Genomic DNA, 25,508 nt, shown 5'->3' on the forward strand with positions numbered 1-25,508 from the left:
GGATTTCAGCCCTGTCACGAGCACGTGGCATGCTGGATTTGAGTTGTTTTGCGACAGGACGAGCAGGGCGTGGACTAGTGGCTTGCCCTGCTCCTGCTGTGGTGGCACTTAGTGTGAGGACGCACCGTGGGCGGGGAGAGTGAGACAGTGTGGGTCCCATTGCCGCAGGGCTGTGTGATCACTATGGTTTTGAAAACCATAAGCATTTCACAGATTTTGATCCTCTCAGTGCTTAAATGGTTTGGGAATTTTACCTTCGTTTTGGCCATTTAAAAGCATATTAAATTCGCAGGAGATTTGGTGGTGGTGTTCTGTACGTATTATTGCCACTGGTAACTGTCTGGCAGTTTACTGTTTTACTGCCTTCCTATTTGAGAATAGAATACTTAGTGACAGCTCATTTTGTGTTTAGTAACAAAAATTCCCTTCCTCCTTCCACAGATGCAAGTAGTAACAGAGTTAAAAACCGAGCAAGACCCCAATTGCTCTGAACCAGATGTGGAAGGAGTGAGCCCTCCCCCCGTGGGGTCCCAGACACCGATGGATGCAGACAAGCAGGCCATTTATAGGTAACGATGAGACGTGGGGCATAGGGGTGTACAGAGGAGCAGTGAGAACAGAAAACCTTGTTAAATGGGACATGAGCTATTAAAGGCAGAGTAGTAAGGCATAATGTGCTAATTGCTGGGTGAAAGCTTTCTCACATTATGACGTTTTTCCTAATATCTTTAAAAAAAAAAAAGTTTGGGAATGTAAATCTACATTTTAGTCAGCCTTGCAGAAAGAAACCTTGAGGCCCAGATGGTTGTGCTGGCGAATTCTACAGAAATACAGAGAAGAAACAAACAGCGAGTCTACGCAGTCTCATCCAGAGGAGAGAAGACGAGGGAACACCCTGAACTCCTTTTATGAATTGAGGATCCTACTGATACTGAAGCCTGACAAAGACAATACAAAAAAGAAGAGTGAAGACCAGTATGCCTCATGAACTTAGACATTAAAGTCATCAATAAAATAGTAACAAATAAAATCTGGCAACATATAAAAAGAACATTTAGTGACCAAGTGGACTTTATCCCAAGAGTGCAGGACTGGTTCATCATTCAGAGATCAACCAATGAGAAACACAATGTCATCATACCAAGCAATGCAGAGAAGCATTTGACAGAGGTCAATAGCCAGTTACCATTAAAAACCCTCAACAAAGCCATAATAGAGGGGACTTTCTTAACCTGAGGAAGGGCAACTGAAAAAAACCTACAGCTCACCTCGTGCTTACTGGTGAAAGAGAGAATGTTTCCCCTTGAGATTGGGAATCATGCAGAGGTGTCCACTCTGACTTCCTGTTCAGCACAGTAGTGAATGTTTCACCAGTTCAGTGAGGCAAAGAAAAAAGAAAAGGCTTATCAGATTAGAAAGGAAGAAATGAAACTGGCTTTATGCCTAAGTAACATGATTATCTATATATAGAAAATCACGAAGAGTGTACCAAAAGCTACCAGAACTAAATAATTGAGTTAATAAGGCCACAGGTTGTAAGAGGAATGCAGAGAAACCATTCCTGTTTCTGTACCAGTAATGTACAACTGGAAACTGAAATTAAAAAGATAATAGCATTTACAAGAGCGCCAAAAAAATTTAGATATAAAGCTACCAAAACACATACAGAACCTTTATGCTGAAAACTATAAAATGCCACTATAAGCCATCAAAGAACACCTACATAAAGGACATACCATGTTCATGGATTGGAAGACTCAACATGGTAAAGATGTCATTTCTCCTAAAATTGATGTATAGCTCTATAGCAATCCCAGTTAAAGTCTTTGCAGGATATTTTTGTACATGTAGACAAGTTAATTCTAAATTTTACATGAAAGTCAAGAGAACTAGACCAGCTAAAACAATTTGGAAAAAGAGGAATGAAGTTGGGCAAATCCATCTCCCTGATTTTCTCAGTGGAGAAAAAGTAGACTTTTCAACAAATGGTGTTGGAACAACTGGACATCCATGTGCAAAGAAAAGATCCTTGACCTAATCTTATATACTATTAAAAAATCTTCTCAAACGGAGTGTGGCTCCAAGGTAAATTTTAAAACTGTACAAGTGGTATTAACCAAACAATGGAATGCTACATGGCCACAGAAAGGAATGGAGTACTGACTGGTGTCACAACATGGATGAGCCTTGAAAACATCACACTAAGTGAAAGAAGCCAGACATGAAAGGTCACATGGTGTATGACTCCATTTATGGGAAATGTCTAGAACTGGCAGATCTGTAGAGACAGGAGGTAGGTTAGTGGTGGCCTAGGGCTGGGGTTTGGGGGGAAATGGAGACTGACTGCTAATAGCTGCTGGATTTCTTTTGGGGAAAATGAAAATGTTATAAAATTGACCGTGGTGAGAGTTGCACATCTCTGTGAGTATACTGAGGCCACTGATGTGTAAGCCGTAGCGAGGGAACCGTGTGACATGTGAGTTACATCGCAGTAGAGCTGTTATGTAAAATGGTGCATATGTACATACATTCTCAGGGAAATGTACAACATATATTTTTAAAATTTTTCCCCCAGGCATCCACTATTTCCATTATTAGCTTTGTTGTTTGAAAAATGCGAGCAGTCTACCCAGGGCTCGGAAGGCAGCACATCTGCCAGCTTTGACGTGGACATTGAGAATTTCGTAAGGAAACAAGAGAAGGAAGGAAAACCCTTCTTTTGTGAAGATCCAGAAACTGACAATTTAGTAAGTAAAAGAAGTGTTTTCATTTTTTATTTCTTCTAAATTTAAAATCTGTTCACTAAATTTTAAATTTCTAATTAGAACTCTGGGTCGTTTGAAGCTCTGCTGAGGCGGAGGACCGTACAGTTCATGAGTAGCTTACTGTGTGCGGCTGGAGTGTCCCCAGGTCTCCAGCCTTCCCCCTTCAGAGCCCGCGGGCTCTCGGACCAAAACCATAGGCCCTGACCAGCAGGGAAAGGTCTTTGGAAAACTTTTCCCTGAAGAAGTTGCCCTGGTCTCAGGTGGCAGTGTTGTCGTGGTTGCTTTTAATTTCTCATTACATATTCGACCCTTACAGCCAAGTGAATTTTACGGGTGCGTTGTCAGTCGGTCTCCTCACCTTTGAAATGGGACTAACAGCACCTTCCTTTCCAGGGTGAGGACCAGAGGCTGTCTCTGCCTCTGAATCTGTGATGCAGCCGCCAGCGAGCAGGAAGCAGGTGTGGCCAGCGTGGGCCCGGGCTGCCAGGGGCCGGGCTCTCCTGCCCAGTTCCGTAGCACAGGGCCCGGCAGGCTTGATGCCTGGTACTCACTCTCGTTATTGACCGGCTGACTGGTTCATTCCCCGACGGTGTGAACCCACCAACAAGGTCACGGGGAAGGAGCTGAGTTTTAGGCTGAGGGTTCACAGCAAGTGGTGCTCATGGTAACAGGTCTTCGTTAGTGTCAGTTGTCTACCGCTGGGGGCAGATTACTCCCAATGTAGTGACTGCATATAAAACCATAGAACTTATAGGGGAATTGTAAGAGAAAATCTTTAGAACCAGGGCTAATCGAGGGCTAGGCAAAGAGTTCTTTGCATGGACACCAAAAGCAGAAACCATAAAAGGTGGAGTTGGTAAGTTGAACTTCTTCAAAATTAAGAACCTCCTAGGAGGTGGGTCCGGATTCATCCCCATTTAGAGATGAAGAAACAGGAGCAGAGCGAGGGTAAGCCTGTAGCGAGCCCGTGGTGGGGCTGGGCAGGGGCCCGGCCATCTCCTGGTGCCGTGACTGTCTGGGGCGGTTCAGGGATGGTCCGTCTTCCCTGCACACCAGGAGGATCCCAAACCCCGAGCCGCAGCCCGATGGGGCTGGAACGATTTGTTGTTCTGCATAATCTCTGGTGTTTTCCCTCTGTTACTGGCAGTGCGGATGGCCACGCTGCACAATGTTCATGCCAGTGGTCAGCTGTGTGCTGGTACTTGTACCTTACCACTGCGCCACCTTTTTCTTGTCTGAAAGTCTTGATTTTCTCTGCTTCTAGATGGTGAAAGCAATCCAGGTTTTGCGTATTCATCTCCTTGAGCTGGAGAAGGTTAATGAACTCTGCAAAGATTTCTGCAGTCGATATATTGCTTGTCTAAAAACGAAAATGAACAGTGAAACCCTCCTGAGTGGGGAACCCGGAAGCCCATACTCTCCCGTCCAGTCCCAGGTACTACGTCCCGGTCCCGGAGCGTCTGCAGGGCTGGCGCGTGTTGCGACACCAGCCCGTCAGAGTTGTGGGCTGTCGTGTGGCTGTGCTGCGCCAAGGACCCCCGGGTCCGGGGACCTGGCCTGCTCTGACATTGAATTCCCTCGGGCTGGGAGAGGCCCCAGCTGCTTCTGCAGTGAATGAAGTGAGGCCTCAGTCTGTGGCCTGGAGCCTGGAGTCCACGTTTCTGGAGACCAGAGTACCATTCATCTCTTTCTTTCTCTTTTTTTAAGATGTATTTTTAAAATTGTGGTAGAATACACATAGCATAAAGTTTGCCAGCTAACCATTTTAAAGCACTCAGCTAGGTGACATTAAGCGCATTGACACTGTTGTGCAGTCATCACCTCCATCCGCTTCCAGATTGTTCCATCTTCCCAAACTGAGACCCTGTCCCCAGGAGACACCGACTGCTTTTCCCCCTCCCGCAGCCGCAGCCCCTGCCGCTCCGCTCTGTCTCTGTGAATGTCACTAACCTGGGTCCCTTGTGAGAGGCAGTCGTACTGTGTGTGTTCTGTGTCTGGCCTGTTTTATGCAGCATGGTGCCCTCAAGCTCGTCGCTGTCAGTTAGCGCTCTGCAGGCACGTGGTGACATTTCCTGGTGGTTGTGCTTTGCGCATCCCCGATGGCTAGTGGCGTTGCCGTCTGTCACGTGCTCACTGTCCATCTGCGCCCTCTTTGGGAGACTGTCCGCTCTTGTCTTCTGCCTGTTTTCTAACTGGATATTTAAAACCTGTTAGCCCCTGAGAGTGTGCTACACACTAGTCCTTTACTGGGCACGTGGTTTACGAATATTTTCTCCAAGTCTGTAGTTTGTCTTTTCATTCTCCTTTTTTGGGGAGGTGTTGGGGATTGAACCGGGCCTCATGCATGCCAAGCACGTGCTCTACCACTGAACCACACCCTCCCCCCACTTTTCAGCCTCTTAACAAGGTCGTTTGCAGAGCAAACATTTTTAATTTTGATAAAATCCCAGTTATCAACTTTTCCTTTTATGAGTCATACTTTCACTGTAAAGTCTAAGAACTCTTTGCCGGGCCCTAGATCCCAAAGATTTTCTCTCTCTCTCTCTTTTTTAACCTAAAGTTTTATATTTTACGTTTAAACCCGTGGCCCATTTTGAGGTTTGTGCGTTTGCCTCTGGGCGTCCAGTTGCTCCAGCACCATTTGTCAACAAGGCAGCTCTTCCTGCACTGAGCTGCTTTGCACCTGTGTCCAAAATCAGTTGGGTGTGTTTGCAGGGCCTGTTTCTGTGTTACCTGCTCTGTACATGTGCCGTGCAGTCTGGATTCCCATGGCTGTGTAAGTCTCAACACTGGGTTCACTGATTCCTCTTGCTTTATTCATCTTTTTCAAAATTATTTTAGCTATTCTAGTTCCTTTGCCTTTCCATGTAAATTTTAGAATAATTTTGTGTGTATCTACCAAAAATGTTACTGAGATTTTGATAGGAATTGCATTAAACCTGTGCATCATTTTGGGGAGAACTGACATCATTACTTTCTTGACTCTTCCAGTCCACAAACGTGGTGTTCTTTCCATTTATTTATGCTTCTAGGATTTCTTTCATCAGTGTTTTGTAGTGTTTGACATACAAGTCCTGCACATGTGTTTTTAGAATTACACCTAAGTATTCCTTTTTTTGACCGGTGTAAATGGTACTTTATTTTTAACTTCAGAGTCCATGCTAACATGTAAAAATCCAGTTGATTTTTCCATGTTTACCTTGTATCCTATGACCTCAATGAACTCAATAGTCCTAGAAGGTCCTTTTTGTAGTTTCTTTGGGTTATCTACCTGTTTAGTTTTGTCGTCTGCAAACAGGGACGGTTCCGTCTCTTCCTTTCTGATCTGTATGCTTTCTATTTCCTTTTCTTGCCTTGTCGCACTGGACAGAGCGTCCCGTGCTGCCTGAATGGGTGGGGAGAGCGGGCGTCTCCCCAGCTGCAGAGGGAACGCGTTCCGCCCTTCCTTGTTGGTTACAGTTTTACTGGTAGCTTTTTTTTCTAGATATCCTGTGTCCAGTTAAAGAAGCACCCCTCTGTTCCTGTTTTTCCGGGAGTTTTTATTACATTAAATTTTGTCAGATGCTTTCCCACGTGAGTTGATATGGTTCTGTGATGTTTCCCCTTTCACCTGCCAGCATGACAGGTGACATTACTTGATTTTTTCAATATCGAGCGAGCCTTGCGTTCGTGAAAATGAACTCCACTTGGTCACGGCACATAATTCTTTTATACAGATGCCTTATTCTGTTTGCTAATATTTTTAAGGCATTTTTGTGTGTACATTAAGGGGCAGTCATCTGTAATTAATCTTTCATGGTATAGTCCTTGGCTAGGTTTGGTTATCAGGATAATACAAATTTCATAAAATGAGTTGGAGAATGTTTTCTCCTCTTCTGTTTTCTGGAGGAGACTGTGTGGAGCTGGCATTAATTCTTCTTTAAATGGTAGACTTCTCCAGTGACACTACCTAGACCTGAAGATTTCTTTTTGAAAGTTCTAGAAGTGCTAATTCAGCTTCCTTAATAGTTACAGGGCCACTCAGAGTATCTGTCCCTTCCTTTTGTGTTGCTTTCATTTCTTTCCTCTCTTTCTAGGTTCTTGATGTGGGGCTTAAATCACTGATTTGGGTGGCTTAATTTTGATTCTGACAAGGGTAATGTGGCAGACTTTCTATATACCTACCAAAGCTTCTGCTTTCAAATTGATGTAGTAGCCCACAGAGTAATTGTCTTTGAAGGATATCCACTGTTTAGCTGTTCAAGTTCCTGGGTGTCTGCTGCGTGCCAGACCCTGTGCTGGATGCCAGGGGCAGAGATCCCTTCCCTCACCAGTCCCCACCTCACCCTGACTGCAAATGGATACATTAGCCCTTTAGGATCTGCCTTCACATGAGTGGAAGAGTGGAAGCTCCGACGCGGTGTTTATAGACATGTGCATGGAGCTTACTGTAGGCCAGGCCCAGGCCCCACACCCCACAAATGTGAACACGAGGGCTTCGACATGGGGAGGGCAGGCACGGAGCGTGCAGGCGCCGGGGTTGACTCCCCAGCCTGTGGCGTAATCTTTTGGAGAATAGCTCATCCTGTCCGGGAGACTTTGGTTCCTGGAAAAGAGTCTGAGCCAAATTGAATGGAAAAGCTGTGTGATGAGATTAGGTAATTTTGGTCTTCCAGGGCCGTAGGGTGTGTTTAGTATGCTGATGAGATGAAAGGTCATCTTTTGGAAGCTCAGTTGAAACTAGTATCTCAGTATTGATCATCATACTTAATGTTCAGTCAGTTTTGCCTCCAGGTTTCCAGGTATGTATGTAACGCATGCGTTCCGGAAGGCTTGTCGTCTGATACGCTCTGTGCCTCAGGCATCTTTCCTTCATTAGTGATACTGTTATGCCACTTGTTCTGAAGTTGTAAACGTGGGTCTCCTGTTTTCTACTCATCCCTTCACTGTGTATCTGTGACTTACAGCAGATTCAAAGTGCCATCACGGGCACTCTCAGCCCCCAAGGAATCGTGGTGCCGGCGTCCGCGCTGCAACAGGGGAACGTAACCATGGCAACAGTGGCAGGTACGAAGACAGGAATAGGGACACTTTCCTTGAGCTTTTGCAGAAAAAAAAGCCTTTATAGTAGAATGAAGAAGTTCAAAACTACAGGTTTTAGTTAACGCCGGCTCCCGACAGAGGAGCGCCAAGGCCTGGAGCTCTTTGAATGCCTGATTCTTGTTAATTCTCAGTAACGAATGTTTTATGCAAATTGTGTTTTCCTGTCAAAAAGTATTGGGAAGAAAGGTTTTATAGGAGTTAAAAATATATTGCAAAAACAGTTATAATTTTCAAATAACATAGCTTTTAATTGTGCTCCAGCAGCACTGGAAGATCTTAAGCAGAGCTATTACTTAATGACACGCAGATGAACATGCAGCCTGGAGGTCAGGATTACTTGTTCTAGACGCACCACAGACCTCTAGAATCTGTCCCCTTCCTGTAATGGTTTTTGTTGTACGTTGCATACACAGAACCATCATGAAAGTGGAGTGGGGCTTGGGGGGAGTGGAGCCTTTACACTAAACCCCCCACATAATTGCTCAAAGGGAAGCCTCCATCGGAAGTCGAAAGCACGTTGAATCAAAAAAATAAGTAGAATAAAAGTATTTGTTGTCAGACACCTTGGCCAAGTCCTTCCCTACACACTGACTGTGGGGAAAGGAGGAAGTAGAGGTGAGCCACGGAAGAGAGGTGCAGACCGCGCCCCTCCCAGCCCTCCCCCATCCCCTGCCCTGGGTGGTGAGGGGCCACGGCCACCCGCCTGGCACCTGCTCCCCCGCTGGGTGGCAGGTCACCTGGCAGAACACTGTGGACCATTTGACATGATTTCCAAAGCTTGTACGCCACAGGCTGTGTCCCTTCCTTGAGCACACTGAGAAGACGCTCTCATCGCTGAGTTGTGAGAGGGATTTAACTTTCCCTGTTCCTTTTCCAGGTGGCACAGTCTACCAGCCTGTCACAGTCGTCACTCCCCAAGGCCAGGTGGTGACCCAGGCATTGTCGCCTGGCACGATCAGGATCCAGAACTCCCAGGTGCGGGCACGGTTCCCGGGAAGGGTGTGGGGCGGGCGGCACAGGTGTGGGGACGCAGGTGGAACGTGGCCCCAGCTGTTCCCTCCACGTGAGAGAGATCCTTTGTCTCAGACTCGCTTTCCCGCGGCATCTCCAGCTCATCTGAACGTCAGTGTTCTGTTCCCTTTTCACTCTTCATCTCCCCATTGTTGCAAAGTTCAGGGGACTCTGAGGAAGAAGTCCTGTGTTGTCCCTCCCCGCGGGCGACTGATGTTGTCCAGTCCAACGCTGGGTGTGGTGTCGCCTCTGCTGCAGGGGACAGGTGGCGGCGTAGACGCACCCTCCAGGCCTGCGGAAGTTCATGGCGGAACCTCCAGGCAGGACTTTCAGGCCACAGGGGCAGGGCTGGGTGACAGAGCTGGAGGTGCCGGGATGTGCTGGCCAGACCTTGGCCATCCAGCCGTCTCTGAGCCTTTACATTCTGCAGATACACGCATGCTTTTCTTTCTTTCACACTTAGGTTTAAAGCAGAAGCAGTATTTTGTTACTAGTTCTTACTTAAGAACACGGACTCACTCTTTGTGTTCGTTCTCTGTGCTTGGGCTGCATGGGTACATTCTACATCCTCATTCACAACTTGGAGGCCCGGCCTCAGGGAGGTCAGGGTTTTCCTAAACCAGGTCGCAGGTACGGGAGGGCCTGGGGCGGCGTGGGCAGAGGCCATCCCGGCACACACCGGCCCAGGATGTGAGGTGACTTCTGAGGCCCAGACGGGTCTCACCCCCGACCAACCCCCTCGCCCTGAAGTTGCCCATTTACAGTAGCTGTGGACGTAACGCTGGTTTGCGGATCGTTTCCTCATACTGCAGTGAACTGTCTTCAGGAGAAAACATTCTGAAGTCAAACGCCTTACTGGTGTGGTAGAGGGTCATTCGTTCTGTTGTTTAAGAGAGAATCGAACTGGACTCGCCTGCAGGCGGAGGTTCCTAGCCGACGTGGCCCACGTGCGGGTTCAGGCGATTTCAGCTGAGCCCCTTCCCGCGGGGAGCCTGTGTGGGCGCCCGGCTCCCTCGGGCGAGCAGACCTCTTCTGCCCTGGCCCTCCGCAGCCCTGGCAGCACCCCCCCGCCCTTGTCCCCTCTCCTCACACCCACCTTGTCTGTCCGTCCTGGAGCCGCAGGGCTGGGAGCCCGAGGGACAGGCCCCTCGGGGTTTCTCACAGGAAGAAGAGGAAACAGCCTCTTCGAGTAAAACCTGTACATTTATACGTACGATTCTGTCGCAGCTCTTTGGGCCGCTCTGGGCTTTTTCCCCTTCTCACCGGGCCAAAGTCTGGGTTTTTGCTGTGCTTCAGATCACTCGGGGTTTGTGTTAGAAACTGTCAGGATTGCTCTGCTCAGAGAACAGGCGGCGCCCTGGGAGCGTCCGCTGTGCTGCCGCCCGGCCTGCCCCGCAGGCGGCTCCCCCGGCGCCGGGCGGGGTCGGGGCGCCCCGGGGTGATTTTAGCACAGTGTCCCCGCGCTTCCCCGGAGAATGCCCTGCCGTGGGGCTCTTCCTGGCCTGGGGCCGGTCAGGCATTGCAGTTGGACGCTCTTCCTGGGCCACCTTGACTGAAAAGCCCTTAATTACGCTGGCAGTACCTCCCGCCTAAAAGCACTTCCCTCCAGGCACTAAGGGGCGCCGGGGAGGGAGATGTCACCGGTCTCGTCCCTCTGCCCTCTCCCCGGGTGGTCTTATTGGCACAACTATTATTCATATATTTTAGGGTTTTGCCTCCTTTTTACCCCTCACAGTTACTTTGAATTCTCTCCTTAATAATCAAGTCACTCCGTGTCCAGGGTGCTGAGAGGCCAGCGGCTCCCGGCCCTCCCTCGCCGCCCCGTCTGCTCCCCTCAGGCACCCGCTCTCAGACCTTTTAGCCTTTTCTTTTGCTGTTTTCCTCCATGATTTTAAATAAAACCCCCCTCTTGTCTCACCCTGTAAAACCTATAGTTTGGGCTTTTTGTTGTGCTCTGGGTGCCCTGTCCCCACCCCAGCTGGTGCCCGTTCACTTAGGCACCGCGAGGCTGATCGTTTCCACTGTGAATGTCCTCGTGAACATGTAAGTGCTGGTTTCTGCTGAGCTGAGGGAGTAACCACCATCACAGTGCTTTTCTGGTTCAAACATTCGTTTCTTCCCGAGTTAGTAGCTGTTTATTTTTCCCCTTCTCTCCATGGCATCGGTGGCTGAATCCTCACGGATTCCTCAGCACCCTCTCGGTGGTCCCTGCCATGTGGCTCCTCAGGGCGTGTATCCTCCTGTCTCCACCTCGGCCAGGCACTACACACGTTACGCACGTTCCCGAACCTTCCCTCCACATCAGCCTGAGGAGTCCCTTCTCTGCGAGCCCACGCCTTCTCCTTTTCTACTTTCTTGGCTTTACTCCGCCTGTGAAAACTTCCCATGATCAGTGCGTGGGGAGTGCACTGCATTGGGACGCAGCAAACCTTGAAGTGACTTCGCTGGGGTCCCGTCCTTGACCTGCTGGCTGTCTCTGTGTGGGGGCCGGTCGGGAGGGCACTGCGGGCACCACGTGTCCCTGTTTTTCTTTGAGAAGGTCGGCGTGGGCTCCGTTGTCCAGTTTTCTGTGTTTTCTCCTCTCCCGCATGCTTCCCTCTCTTCTGAGTTTCAGGCGCAGGTCTTTCTCATTGGCCATGCTGAGCACGGCCTCGTGCCTCATGCCCTTGAGTCTGGGAGTCTCCTGAGCTCCCTGCGACAGCCCTGCCCCCCTCCCCAGCCTGCATCGCCTCCCTTCCCAGGGCCCTATGAACGGGCGCTGGGCCTTCTAAACCGAGTCTTGGTTTTTGTGTATTTTTGTACTTATTTTCCCATTGTCTACTTTCTGAGAAATTTCCTTTTATCTTCCAACCCATCTATTATGTTTTAAATTTTAAGCGTAGTTTCAATTTCTAAGACTCTTCTTTGTCCTCTGTGCCTTTTTTTTTTTTTTGGAAGTAGCACCCTGTTTTGGGTTCATGGACAACTGCCGTTTTCTGTGGCTTCTGCACTCCACTGTTCCCTCTGCATCACACTGTTCACTCACTCCAGTGTTTGCTTTTTGTGATGGAGGCTTTCAAGTTGGGGACAGCCGGCTGTCCTTCCAAATGTAAGCACGAGCTACTGGAAAGCTGCTTGGTGCTTGTCGGGCGCTGGGCTGTGGCCAGTCGGCTCTTCTGCTGACTGACCGTCAAGTTCAGCCAGCCCTCGGCCTTTTCTTACTTCACTTTCTCCCGAGAAGGACTGATTTCTTGCTTGGGGCAGGAGCAGGGTTGCAGGGGCAGAAGTGGGTGGTCTCCCGCTGTTTGCAGATTTTCCCCACTCCTCTTCCTAGCCTTGCCCCCTCCCACTCTCCAGCTGGGCTCAGTCTGCAGCCCCTGGTCTGTTTCTCTGGGGAAGAAACCCCGAGTGTCTGCAGGGCAGGGGGCGTCTAGACCGGTCATCTGCAGAGAATGATGGGGGTGCACTGGGGGTCCCACGTCTTCTTGAATGGATTTTCACCCCATTTCCTAGGTTTTTAAATCCCCTACCACCACATGCAGGCCCAGGCTTTGCGAGAGATCCTTGGGGGCAGGTGGCCCATCCCCTCCCAGGCCCTCTGGGCAGCATCTGTGAAGCCGAGTCCTGCAGCTGGCTGGCAGGTCCACATTCACGAGCCCACGTGGGCTTTAACCCTGCACAGAAAAAGCAGCACTGAAACTGGTGCACGTGGCAGATTCTACAAGGAAGGTCATGTGTTAAGTTGAGGCAGATACAGCAGACAAGCTCCATTTTGGCCCTAGTGCTTTGGAACTAGTTTAAAAGTTCATTTTCCATTCCTTTTCCTGTGCACACGAATGTGAGTATACAGGCAGCGCTTACTACCGTTTGCTTTCAGTCCTTTATCAAACAAACACATAGATTCCAAAAATGTTATGCCCCTGTCTTGAGTTTTTAGAAATTTTGGATACAGTTAGTGGTCTTAATGTCTCTTTTAAGTCATGAATTCTGTCTGTTTAGTGTTGGTGTTCAGGCTTTTAATGAATTATTCAAAATGATGGAAACTCAGAGGAAGTACAAATAATAATAGTGAAAACCTCTCCAAAATAAACCGCCACATCCTGTAAACTGTTTATGACTATTATATGGACACTGACCTACGGAAGTCGATGCTGGTGTGTTTATAAAGTTAGGTTCCTGTGTAAGCTCTCAGTTAAAGCACGAATGACAGTGGAGAGGCCCCCACTGCCTCTGTGCCGAGGCCCGAGCGAGGGGCCCTGCTTGTCCTCTGCTCTGCGCAGTGACCGCCAGGGGCACCGACTCTGCAGCGTGTTGGGAGCGAGACGCTGGGCTGGGCAGGCCTGGCGGGCATCAGCTCTCTTCTCCCATTTGTGGTCAGGACACTCTTCTAGGAGAGGTCATGCACATGTCCTTCCCTCCTGAAATGGAATGAGCAGAACGCGTCTGGTGTGCTCCCCAGGGTGAGGGGAGCTGCTGGGCCGTCCAGGGGGAGCTGCTGGCTTGGCCCCTCTGCACTGGGACCCTTCTATCTGCCCTTTGTGTGTTTCTGGTTCTTTCCCATCTATCCCACTACGTGGCTCCTCTAGCCAGTGCGCTTTCTGCATCCCTGTCCACCCTCCTTGGCTGCTGGAAATCTCTTTTGGGCCAGGAAGCGGGCTGGTATCACGTCTGCTGGTGGAGGAGGGACAATGAGAACAGGTGTGAATGAGGGCACCTGGGACCCCCGTCTCCTGGGGTGACCCAGAGGCCTCCTCAGTGTCTGTCCTGGCGGTCTCACCACACGAGGTGTCAGTAGTTATAATCAGAGGGAACTATGTCCTCAAAACACTCACCTGTCCAGGTATCCAGTGTACAAGCCATGACGGGGACTAAATCATTCATCCGTGCGACCCCAGCTGACTCTCCACCTGCAGTCATAAGCTACTTGGGAATGTCCTAATTTTCTGTGCTTTCTAACGTTATTTTCCAATTGTTTAAAAGCTTCAGTTACAGTTAAACCAAGATCTAAGCATCTTGCATCAAGATGATGGCTCATCTAAGAACAAAAGGGGAGTCCTGCCGAAGCACGCCACAAACGTGATGCGGTCTTGGCTGTTCCAGCACATCGGGGTAAGAACAAAGTGATTTCACAGCCCTATTTTAAGAACCGATATTTTGGTGACTGTCCGTAATGGCTTGAGCACAAGACAGGAAGGAGGGTCACCAAATAAGTGGAGGACACTGCTTTCAGAGAATGAGAATAAACGAGCGTCCCACTGTGCAGGGCATAAATTCAGCTTCTGTTGGTGTGTTTGTGCATGTGGAGAAACCGCCCTTGGAGGTGCCTGGGTGAGGTGAGGTTAGCTAGAGAAATGCGCAGAGAAAAGGTGCTTTGGGGTAAAACCTCGGGAAATAGCAACATTTTGTGTATTGGGTTTGAAAGCGATAGGAGGGGAGGGGTCAGCAGATGGGTGGATTGAACTTGAAGGGGCTTTGGCCGCAGCTCCACTCCTCTTCCGCCTCATCTGTGCCTCCTCCCCGCATCTGGGAATCCTGTCTGGGGGGGCGCACAGCTGCCCATTGGCCTCGCGGGACGACTGGCTCATTACCCTGTGTGGCCCCTTGGTCCTCACACCACTGACCTCAGGAGGAGGCGTGACCCTGAGGAGCTTTCGGGAGTGATACCCTGTCTGGCTGCTGGGGTCAGAAGGGCCAGCCTGGCTCTCAGGGAGCACAAGGTGGGGCGTGGGGGGCATGCAGAGGCGATCCTGTGGTCCAGGGGCCAGGTCAGGAGGGCCAGCAGGAAGCCGCTCTCCTTCCAACATCCGCGCTTCTATCCGCGGGGCTGTCCCTGAGAGCTGAGTCTGTTGGCCCCTATTTGCCCGTTGACGTCACTGCCATTGCCACCCGCTGTGACTGCATCCTCCCTGCCTGGGGCGTTGTTGTGCCTTGGACACCTCGCTCTCCACTCTCCACAGGCACCTGTCGCCTAGCCCGAGGCCCCTGTTTGTTCCTGGTTCCTGTTTCTGTCCCTGCCAGCAGGAGGATTCCTGTTAGGCTTCCCTGGTGTGAGGATGATTCCTGAGGCGGCCAGGCTGACGGTCCAGTTAGACGCTGCTCCTCCCGGAGGCTTTCTGGGTCTTCCTGCCTGTGTGCATTAGAGCCCCCCCCCCGCCCCCCCGTCCTTCCCTCGCCCTCCAGGCAGCAGCTGCTGCTTGTCGTCCTGTCTTGTTTTGTTCCTAGTCTGTGTGCTCGTTCCTGCCTCCTTTTTATTTTATGAGCTTTTTAAAGGGCAGAACAGTCTATATTTGCATGAGCTCTGACTTGGGGCCATGTGCTCATCTATAGAATCAAAGTGAATCACTGTCACTTGGTTTGAGGAGTCAGGCTGCTGCAGAGATCGGCCTGATGCTGCTCCATTATCACCGGGACGCGCGGTGGCTCTTCCAACGTGCCGAGTGTCACTGAGGAGCCAGAACAGACCCCAGCCTCACCTGTTGTTGCCTTCCCTCTCGGGGTCCTGGTCGGTGCAGAATAAGGGACTTTGGTGCGGGTAGGTCTTAGAGTAAATGTCTTACTAGTTTCTACATGTGAACGGTCATCAACCTTGAAGAAAGTGTTCATTACTATAGGTAGAAATTATTTTCCTTTGGTACTTCTGTGAATTTTGATCCAGGCAGACCTCACTTTATTGCATGTCTCAGATACTGTTTTTTTTTTTTTTTTTTAACAAATTGAAGGTTTGTGGCAACCCCACATCAAGCAGATCTGTTAGTGCCGTTATTTCCAACAGCGTTTGCTGATTTCATTTCTCTGTGTCACATTTTGGTAATTCTCGCAATGTTTCAAACTTCCGTCATTATTGTATTTGTTAGGATTATCTGTCATCAGTGATCTTTTAAATTTTTTAAAAAATTTTGCGGTTGGGATAGGTAATTAGGTTCATTTATTTATTTTAGAGGAGGTGCTGGGGATTGATTGAACTCAGGACCTCCTGCATGCTAAGCACACGCTCCACCACTGAGCTGTACTCTCCCCACCCCCATCAGTGCTCTTCAGTGTGCCTATTGCAAAAAGATTACGGCTTGCTAAAGGCTCAGATGATGGCTAGCATTTTTTAGCAATCAGGTATTTCTTAATTAAGTCATGAATGTTGTTTTTTTAGATATAGTACCGTCGTGCACTTAACAGACCGCAGTATCGTGCAGGCCGAACTTTCATGTAACTTTTTTTGGAAACAAATAGATCCGTGATTCGCTGTATTGCAGTACTTGCTTCATTGAGGTGGTCTGGAACTGAACCCACAGTATCCCCCAGTATGCCTGTATTTACTTCTGATTTAGTTCTGGTGTTTTTCAAGTGAAATACTTCAGTCAAACCTGAAATAAAGAGGAACATAACAGACACTCCTACCCCGTCTTTGGCGCAGCTCTTCCCCCACAGCACGGGTCAGCTTGGCAGAGGTTGGTTCTAGGGACCTAGATGACATCACTGCTCCGGTGCTGGCCAATTCTCACACGACCTGTGATGGCACATGTCACCTGAATGTGACGGGCCTGGAGGTCTGCTTCCTGCCTCCTCCTCCCATTTAGCGGCCCAGGTTGGAGGGCGTGCACACCCTGCTCAGTTTGCTTGTGGGAGAAGACGACACTGTCTCCAAAGGTGACTGTGAGGAATCGGTGACTTGCTGTGGCACGGGCAGGTGACGGATGCACCATGTCTTGCTGCAGGTCCAAACGAAGCCATCCATCTGCTTCAAATGGATGCATTTTATGGTTCTTAGATGACACCTGTGAGGTTGACACAAAACCCGCAGACCTTATCAGGTGTCAGGACAGCACCTGGCGGGGCTGCAGCAGCCCCCCTGCTCCCCGAGGCGCCGTCCTCCTGGTCCCTGAGCCTTCAGACTCCCGTCTGCCCACTCCTCCACCCGACTCTCACCAGCTGCTGCAGCTCCATGCACCCTTGGGTGGCTGGGAGAAAGGCTTCATCCTGTTTTAGGCATTTATGGAAAAGATTACGAGTCTAAAGTTAGGTTTTAGCTGAAAGCACCGTCGACACCACTTTTACTAATGATTATTTGTGTGCTGTTTTCCCTGGATGCTCTCAAGTTCCTTTTTAAAAGCTGAAGTACACGGTGACCCTTCTTTTTATTTTCAGCATCCCTACCCGACAGAAGATGAGAAAAAACAGATTGCTGCTCAGACAAATTTGACACTACTCCAAGTTAACAACTGGTAAGATGCACCCTCTTTCTGAAACTGTGCCGTCAACAGAACACCTGGAAATGCTGGCACTAATCAGTAGTGGAGTTTGCTTGAAAATATCCTAACTAGCGTTCCTCTGTTGTCAAAGTGCCAGGATCGGTGGCCGGATACTTAAGCACAAACCAGCACACACTTTCACCTTCAGTTTTCAGCAGCCAGCACCCCCTGTGGACTTTTTGCCTGCACCCTTTGGCTCCATCAGAAATGTGTTTCTCCAGTGCGTGACTGGCCTTACTCCTGCAGTCACTCAAAGACACGATGTTTCCTCTGGGCAGTGGACGGCCGAGGTGCCGTCTCCTGACCTCTGGTGGCCCCTCTGCACCTGGCCCCCCTTTAGAACCCTCGTGTCACCTGTTCAGCAGTGGCTGGGGGAGAGAGTCCCTCAGCTGACCGGCCGTGTGGTGGTCCTGTCCCACGGCACGACTTGGGGCCCCGTTCTGGTTCTGGTGTCACATGTCACTGTGGACGGCTGGACCTGACCACGTGTCTTCCCTTAAGTAAGAGGTGTTCACATGGTGCTAAGGTCTGGGGTGCACCTACATTTCGCTTGTTCGTCATCTGTCTCATTTTTTATTAACTTATTCAGACGTAGGAAACGATTTCAGCATAAAATTGACATGCATGAAAGAGAAGAAACCACAAATTCTACCACTTGTGCACTTTGTTATCTTGTCATTTTAACTGTTAAATTTAACCTTGCAGGTCAAGTAGGTTCCCATATAAATAAAAAAAAATCTTCCAATAGGCAGTTACATATGCGGAAGGCAGGCTTTGGTGTTGGGTGAAATATTTCTATTATCTTGCCTTTGGACCATTTTTTTATTTTGGTAGCAATAACAGACCATACTATTTGAATTATTTCCTGTTGGATCTTTTAAATAGAGTGTTAACAAGAATTCAGAGATTTCAAGCACTTTGTAACCATGAGTTTTGTAATGTCACATCATGGTTCTGTTCTTTTCATGTAGTCTCAGATAGAAACTGTTTTGATTCAGTCGTAATAGTGACTGATAGGCTGGGGTGAGAGACACAGGGTTCCCTCTTTGGAGACTCTGCTTTGTCCCTGTCCAGCCTTCTGACCTCCTTCATCTGTGGGCGTCGGTGCTGTCCCTAACTTGCTCGCCTGCTGTTAACAGAATTATATTATCTAGAAGGTTTGACTTCAACTTTTAATTTTAAAATTAACGACAGTTTCATACACAACTTTTATAAATTCTAAAATTTCTGTAGTCTTTTAGTAGCTGCATTTACCTTTTGTGAGTTGTTTACAAAAACTACATCTTGGAGTCAGACTGGCCACACCCACCGTCCGCTTGCGCCGCTGCCTGCAGCCGCGCTCACAGAGGGTGAGGGGCAGGCGGAAGGCAGCGGTGGCTCCGCGGCACCCGGGTGCCGGGGCGGGGGCGCTGGCGTGGCTCTCCCAGCCCTGCGCAGGCTGCGCTGCGGGGAACGGAGACGGACTGTAAGTGAAGCTCTGCGGCACCAGCCTGTTCGTTCGTACTATGAGAACATGTCCTAGTGCAGCCCTAGATGGTTTTGAATCCTAGGACTTCACAGTTAAGCAGCCTCGGAGCTGGACATGTGTCCACACTCAGTGCCCGGCTGGGTGTGGCTCTCGGGTAGAGACGCAGCCCGCAGGGCCTCGGGCGTCATGAGGCTGCAGGCTCTGTGGTTTTGCAGTAGTTTAACTTTTCTCTTCCTTCGAGAAAATAATGCCAAATCCACAACTTTGACAGTATCGTCAGTGTCATTATGAGTATCAAGTCCACGGACGTGGGCTACATCAGTTAAGGTGGAAAAGGGCACGGGGTAGAGCTGGGCTTTCTTCAGATGAGCTGCCTTGAACCAGCCCTGTTTCTGTGGCCCTTTAGAGAGTGTGCCTGGCATCCCTCTGAGTTGCTTCTTGCTCCGGGGCCTGGGAGCGCCGTGCGTGCCGGGCGCGGGGCGCGGGGTGCGGGCGCGGATGCGGGGCGCGGAGCACGGGGTGCGGGAGCGCGGTGACGCGCTTCCTCTGCCGCTTTCCCCACGTAGGTTCATCAACGCGCGGAGACGCATTCTGCAGCCCATGCTGGATTCTAGTTGTTCAGAAACTCCGAAAACAAAGAAAAAAACCGCTCAGAACAGGCCCGTTCAGAGGTTTTGGCCCGACTCCATCGCCTCAGGAGCCGCGCAGCCGGCGACCAGCGAGCTCACCATGTCGGAAGGTAGGACCGGGCCCGGGCACCGGGGGCCGGGGGAGCAGCGCGGTCTCTCCGCACCCCGGGGGGCCTGTCCCCGCGCCAGCCCGGCCCCGCGCCCCCTCGCCCCGCCGCCGTGAGCGCGCTGTGTGCACGAGCGCCCGCCCCGGGCGCGGGTTCCCGGCCCGGGCGCGGCCGGGCGCGTCCTCAGGTGCCCCTGAGCCGCGCTAGCGTCGCGTTCTCACCTTCTCATGCTCCTCAGACTTTTTTCGCTCAGCAGTTAAGTGTCAAGTCAGAAAGTTTCGGGGCCATTATTTCTTCAGATGTATTTTCCGGCCCCTCCTCCGCCAGGCCGTCACGGAAACTCACACAGGCTCTGCTGTTCCAGGTTGTTGGAGTCTTTTTGTGTCTTATTCTGGCGAGCTTGTTTCTGTTTCGGACCTTCCGCTTCCTCGGTCTTGTCATCGTGGTGCTTGATCCTGCGCTGGGCACACCTTCCTGTCGGGCCTTGTCTGGAGGTTCCGCGTGGGTCTGTGTATCCTTCACGAGTCTGCTTCAGTTCTGAGCAAACAGTGCAGTTGGCAGTGACTGGGTGACGTTCTCTGCTAATTCTAACGTCTGCCAGTGCCGGGCTGGTTTCTGTGGACTGAGTTCTCCTTGTGGGTGGTTCTCCTGGCTGTTTGTGTGCCTGGTGATCTTTGGACGCCAGACACTGTGGGTTTCACCTTGCTGGGCTGGGTGTTTTTGTCTTGCTGCAAGTCTTCCTGAGCTCTGTTCTAGCAGTTAAGTTACTTGTCTGATACTCTTGTGCTTTGTTTTCACAACTGGTTCTCATCTGGTGGTCCCAGCAGTGCTCAGTCCGGCCTGCTTTTCCCCCAGAACAGAGGCACAACCTTGGGGTGTTCCGCTCGGTGCCCGTGCAGGACAGTGTTTCCAGCCCAGCTCCGCGAGCCCCGGACACTGTGCTCAGTAATCTTTTGGCCCAACTCTTTCCCCAGCCTCTGTGGTTTCCTGTACTCAGGGGCTAATTGGTCCTCTACCAAACGCTCGAGTTATCCCAGAGCCACGCGGGCCCTGGGCCTGGGGGCTCCTCACCGGGCAGCGAATCAGCTGACCTTGTGTCCATCTAACCTCAAGTCATGCTCTCTGCACTGCAAGCTCTATCTTCATCATTTGGGCTTTGACATGCAGAGATCTTACATTCATATTTGAATGATTTGTATTTTCAGTTTGTGTTTTCTCTTCTAATCCAAGAATTAGCTGGAGAGGTACTAGTTCTCTCTCCACTCCTCCTTTGCCCCACTCTTGGAAAAGGCAGTGCCTGTCTACTGGGCAAGACGTGCAGACAAGAAAGTCCAGTGAACAGTACGTCTTTCCTCCGTCCTGGCTTCTAACCCTCTCCAGGGATGGTCCTTCTTACCAGTCTCCTGTGGACGCTCCCAGAGCATGTGGGGTGCAGTGGTCTGTGCACAGACAGAGGAATGGATGAATAAATCTCCTTTAAAACTTTCCTAAACATGTATGTTATGTTACCACACATACATATGAACATACATACATGTGTGTACACATAAGACATCCTCTTGCTGTGGCCCTTTGTTAGTTCTGTGGAGGTTGTTACGATCAGCACGTGGGACACCCCAATCTGGGCTTCCTGGCCTCAGGGTAGTCCTGGGCCAGCATCTTGAATCTATGCCCCACTCGCAGGTACTTGGTGGCTTCCCCTCCACTTTTTTCCCTTTCAGACGGGCCTTGCTTCCTCTGCCCCCGTCTTCCTGGCTGTGTCTTGTGGCCTCTCCCTGTGTCCTTGGGTCTTTTGTTCTCCACATGGCACTTGGTTTCCACCTGGGCCTCTGCCCTTCCTGCCCTGAGCCCCTTGGACCCTCTGTGGACCCAGAGCTTAGCTACCCAGGGTCTGGGGCCAATTCCCCGGACAGTCTCAAGCGTCCTGGCAGCGTGCATGGGGGCTGGCGGGGTCCCACCACATGGCCCGCGCGGTCGGGGGGTGGAATGTGCTCAAGCCAAGCGCCGAGCTGCTGGTGACGGGCGCCTTGTGCTGCAGGAGCCGTTGTGACGATCACCACACCCGTGAGCATGAACGTGGACAGCCTGCAGTCCCTGTCCTCAGACGGGGCCACACTGGCGGTGCAGCAGGTGATGATGGCCGAGCAGAGCGAGGACGAGTCGGTGGATAGCACGGGGGACGGCACAGCGGCACTGGCACCTGGCCACATCGGCGGGCTGGTCCTGGAGAACAGCGACTCCCTGCAGTAGGGCCATGGCCGCCCGTGCAGACGGCCTGACTTTTTATAGTTTGCACAGCAAACATTTTACACAGTTTTATTGCTAACATGTTTTATATGTAGGTCTAGAAGAGTGCACTTTTGTACTTCATAGTGAGCTCGGCCGGTGCAGCGACTTCTTTCAAGGTGTGTGTGTGCTTGTGTGTGTGTGTGTGTGTGTTTTTAAGGAAATTCTTTAAAGGTTTAACGCTAAAAATGTGATGAATGACAACTCCCCCCACGAACCCCCAATTGGATTGAAGACTAGTGCTGCCATGTTCTAAAAAATCATGCAGTTTTAACTTAGTTCTGTGGTTCAAGCCGGTCTCAGCGGGCTAATTTCTTTGCGAAGCCCATGGATTTGAAAGAAGCTTCTGCACCTTAAACGGCCAGTGCGAGGTGTCGGCGACACAGTAAGCGGAGTGTGGCCTGGCGGTGAGCGTACAGCAGCTGAAACACGGCTGCGCGCGTCCCTGACCCTGTGTCGTTTGCTACGTGTGAAAAGAAACGCCTATTTTTACCTTGCTGGAATTATTGGATAAAAAGCTATTTTTATAAATTCGTTATGAATTGGATTATGACTATGTCGAGGATACAGTTTCTAGGGAGGAAACAGTACATGCGTACTGTCTCAATTTGGAATGCTCTGAGTTGTCCAAATTTAATGATCCTGCCCAAAGTTAGCTAACACTCCATGGTTCTCTGCTATCCCAGGGTGGTAATTTACACTTACTACTATAAAAGAAACAACTATTTAATGAAATTTTGATATCTTCAAATTTTAGTTTATATGTAAATGCTCAGATTGCATTTTACACTGATCTAAACATATATCTAAAGGTATTTGCTAAGTAGGACTTAGGGAAGTGAAATGGTAGCTGGTAATCAATTAAAAGCTCTTACCAACATATTTCAGTCTAAGTTAAATTTGACTACAGTTAAGTGGTCAGTACACCATGTTAGCTGAGTATCGTTTTAGAATTTTTTTAGCCAGCCATATGTTATGCATAGAACGTTCATTATAAACTGAAACGCCCTCTGTCCCATCGGCTCAGAGCTGGGCTAGGTACAGACACTCGGCTTCGTGGCGTAATTCCAGATACCTGCTGAGGGGCGGGGACGGGCGGGAGCTCCTGCCGCTGGAGCCACGCCGGCCGCTGGGCCCGTGTCGGTGTTTTCTCCCCTACGCTGCTGCACCGGGCCTTCCAGAGCCTTCTTGTCTGACTCGATCACATCAGATCTGGAATCATTTTAGGGCTTCTGATTCCTGGTGACAAGACGAACCAAAAGAATGAACTGGGTTTTGCTTACTTGGATTTTGCTTTGTTTTCTTTGGTTTACTTTCAAGTGGGGCTTTCAGAGAGAAAACAGGCCACCTGTTTCACGGAGGATGCCTTTACATAACAGCTAATGGGGCCCCCAGAGCTCAGTGCGCCTGCAGCCGGGTCTCCCGCAGGAAGGGCGTCGGGTCCTGCAGTGCTGCCGTGGTGGCGGTTAGGGACGGCGGCTGCACTGGAGGATAGTTTAAGCTAGGGCAGATTTTTTTTTTTCTGGAACTGACTTTTCTCCTCAAAAGTATTAATAATTAAAGTTAGTCATGGAGAATACTTCCTGGATAACTTAGACGGAAGCAAGAACTACAAAGAAATTTCTTTTAAAATATTTCAGGAGCTTTAAAAGAAAAACTTGATTATTGACTCTTTTGGGGAGAAAATAACATTTTTAAGCAGCTATTACATTCCTTATTTATAAACATTTTTTGATATTTTAAGTCAAGTCTGCACAAGTATAAAAGATCTTCTTAACTTAAATTCTGTCATCATTGGACTTCTTAAGACTAGGACCCGTGGAAGGTGGCCAGCCCCTCCCTGCCTCCTTCCCTCCCTCCGCTCTTTAGTTCAGGCAGTGAATGCACTCGCAGAACGTGGACTCACGCAGGTCAGTGTTCCTGCCCCACCAGAAATCGTGTCCCCGAGCGTGGACTGTGGGTGAGGGCTGCACAAGCCGAGTCCGTGTGGAGATGGGGCTGCGTCCGGGACCCCTGTTGGCACCCAGTGCCGTGGCCTGTGTCTCTCCAGCTGAAGTCGGTTTTCTTAAGGCCTAAATTCTTACTATGTTCAGAGGAACAGCAAGAAGATCTTTAGAGAGGGCACCTGTGGACATAGCCTGAGGGCCCTTCACCTCTGCCCGTGAGTAACTACAGGGATTTTAAACAACCCAGCAGGCAGAGTGCTTTGGTCCTTAAACCGCTGCCCAGCCAGTTGGTTGGCGGTTTGCGCCTCAGAAGCACCCGTTTCCCAGCGCGCGGACTTGCGAGAGTGTCTGTGAGGTCGCGACCCCACTGAGCTTGCATTGTAAATGAACAGATTTGATCCTGACTTCGCTCTTGTTAACTTCTTCCCCCGTGAAGGATGCTCATGAGTGCATTTTGAGACCCCAGTGAAACACGTTGTGTGGTCCCCGGCTCGGTGTCGAGTGGGCCGCAGGCCGGGTGGGCTCCAGCTGACATGCTGACCCGGCGCTCCGTTGTTTGAGTCCAGATGTAAAACAGGTTAAGAGTTTATCCGGTGTGCAAAGTAAGGTGGGCCGCGTCCCCAGCTGGCTCTCGGGCCACAGGGCCAGGCTGCTGGAAGCTCACGCCTGAGGGCTCCAGGAGTCCCTCCCCGTGACCCGCCGATGGCCTGATGCTCCCTGGGCGCCGGGCCGGGGAGCACTTTTTCTTTGAGACGAACTCAGACACACCCGGAGGGTGTCAGGGCCCACCTCTGGCAGTCAGTGAGAGACAACTCCGCGGCCTTGCTTTGTTTAGGTGTGTTTGGTCCATGAACTGACAATCTTTAAATGTGAATACTGTAACGATGTTTTCTTGGATTGTTGTCTTTGAAGGGGATTTTTGTGAAGCAACTGATTTATCAAAGCAAAAAAATTAAAGACAGAAACATGTTTCATGGATGTTTTGTTTTCTAAAGCTCATGTCACCGCAGCTGCTTGTCTGTTTTAAGAACAACATTCCGATGTTGACATGTTCGCCGGTGACACTCGGGGTTCAGAGTGACCCCCACACATTCTAGAAATTGGCTGCACTGCACTGGAGCATTCAGAGCCATTTACGTTTTCAAGACTCAAGTTTCTTCAGTTAGTCATTGGTTTTCTAGGAAAAAAATGGAAAGTTTTTATTTGTTCTTTTTTATTGTAGTTTATTATAAATCTAATTATTTTGCTAGTTAATGAGAAGAAGATGATTCATCGGTAAGGTGCTGCCTGTCATAGTTCAGGCCGTCAGATGACACGCCAGAGCGGGTCCCGGCGTCCCGGAGACAGAGAGCCCTAACACACAAGTGCACAGTGCGCACTTGGAGGCCGAAGTCAGTCAGCAGGCTTAAGTGTTTTTAAAAGTGCATCTAAAATCGTGGGCTTTGTGGGAGCCGAGGAGCGGCAGCTGAGAAGTGGTTGCTCCAACAAAGTGGGGTCGCCAGCCCTCCCTCCAGGCCCTCCAGGTCGGAGCTGGGAGGGTGGGCGTGGGGTTCAGCCAGGAGAGACCAAGGCCAGCCCTCCACCCTCCGGCTCCAAGCACTTCATCTGCAAGCGGGAAGCTGTTCGTTGATAAAAGGAAGGAATTGGTTCATGAGGTTTAGTCTAGCTCAGGGTAATATTTGACTAATAAAATTCCATCTGGAGAGGGACAAGTAAGTAAGTGATCTAGCAAATCCTGGAAGTGAGAGCTGTGTGTGGAGACATTCAGTGCTGGGTTTTGGGGTGTCAGGTGGGGGTCCTCAGTAACGTGTACTGTGTTCCTCCCACGTGCTGTGCTGTGTGCGCTCCAGGAAGACGTTCTTGGCACAAGTTACCGTTGCCGTTTTACAGTTGATCCTCTTGTCTGAAGCCCTAAGATCTCCGCACCATTTTTAAATTAAAATTTGCAAAACTCTGTAGAGCAGTAGCACCTGAGCGCGTGCGCCCTGACGG

General features: G+C 50.1%; 1 protein-coding gene across 7 annotated transcripts in view; it reads left to right on the forward strand.

Moving 5' to 3' along the window:
• The window catches only part of PKNOX1 (PBX/knotted 1 homeobox 1), a 42,009-nt gene extending 17,519 nt beyond the window's left edge, over nt 1-24,490 (forward strand). For all 7 annotated transcript variants that reach the window (XM_064476359.1, XM_064476369.1, XM_064476365.1 and 4 more), the window contains 9 exons: nt 442-569; nt 2,576-2,747; nt 4,030-4,200; nt 7,712-7,811; nt 8,725-8,822; nt 13,818-13,946; nt 16,977-17,053; nt 19,115-19,287; nt 21,323-24,490. In XM_064476359.1, the coding sequence (XP_064332429.1) occupies nt 442-569; nt 2,576-2,747; nt 4,030-4,200; nt 7,712-7,811; nt 8,725-8,822; nt 13,818-13,946; nt 16,977-17,053; nt 19,115-19,287; nt 21,323-21,534 (1,260 nt within the window). In that variant the 3' untranslated portion in view covers nt 21,535-24,490. The remainder of the gene's footprint in view (nt 1-441; nt 570-2,575; nt 2,748-4,029; nt 4,201-7,711; nt 7,812-8,724; nt 8,823-13,817; nt 13,947-16,976; nt 17,054-19,114; nt 19,288-21,322) is intronic.
• The last annotated feature ends 1,018 nt before the right edge of the window (nt 24,491-25,508 follow it).

This window comes from Camelus dromedarius, chromosome 2 (genome assembly GCF_036321535.1).
Source record: "Camelus dromedarius isolate mCamDro1 chromosome 2, mCamDro1.pat, whole genome shotgun sequence".
NCBI classification, from domain to species: Eukaryota; Metazoa; Chordata; class Mammalia; order Artiodactyla; family Camelidae; genus Camelus; species Camelus dromedarius.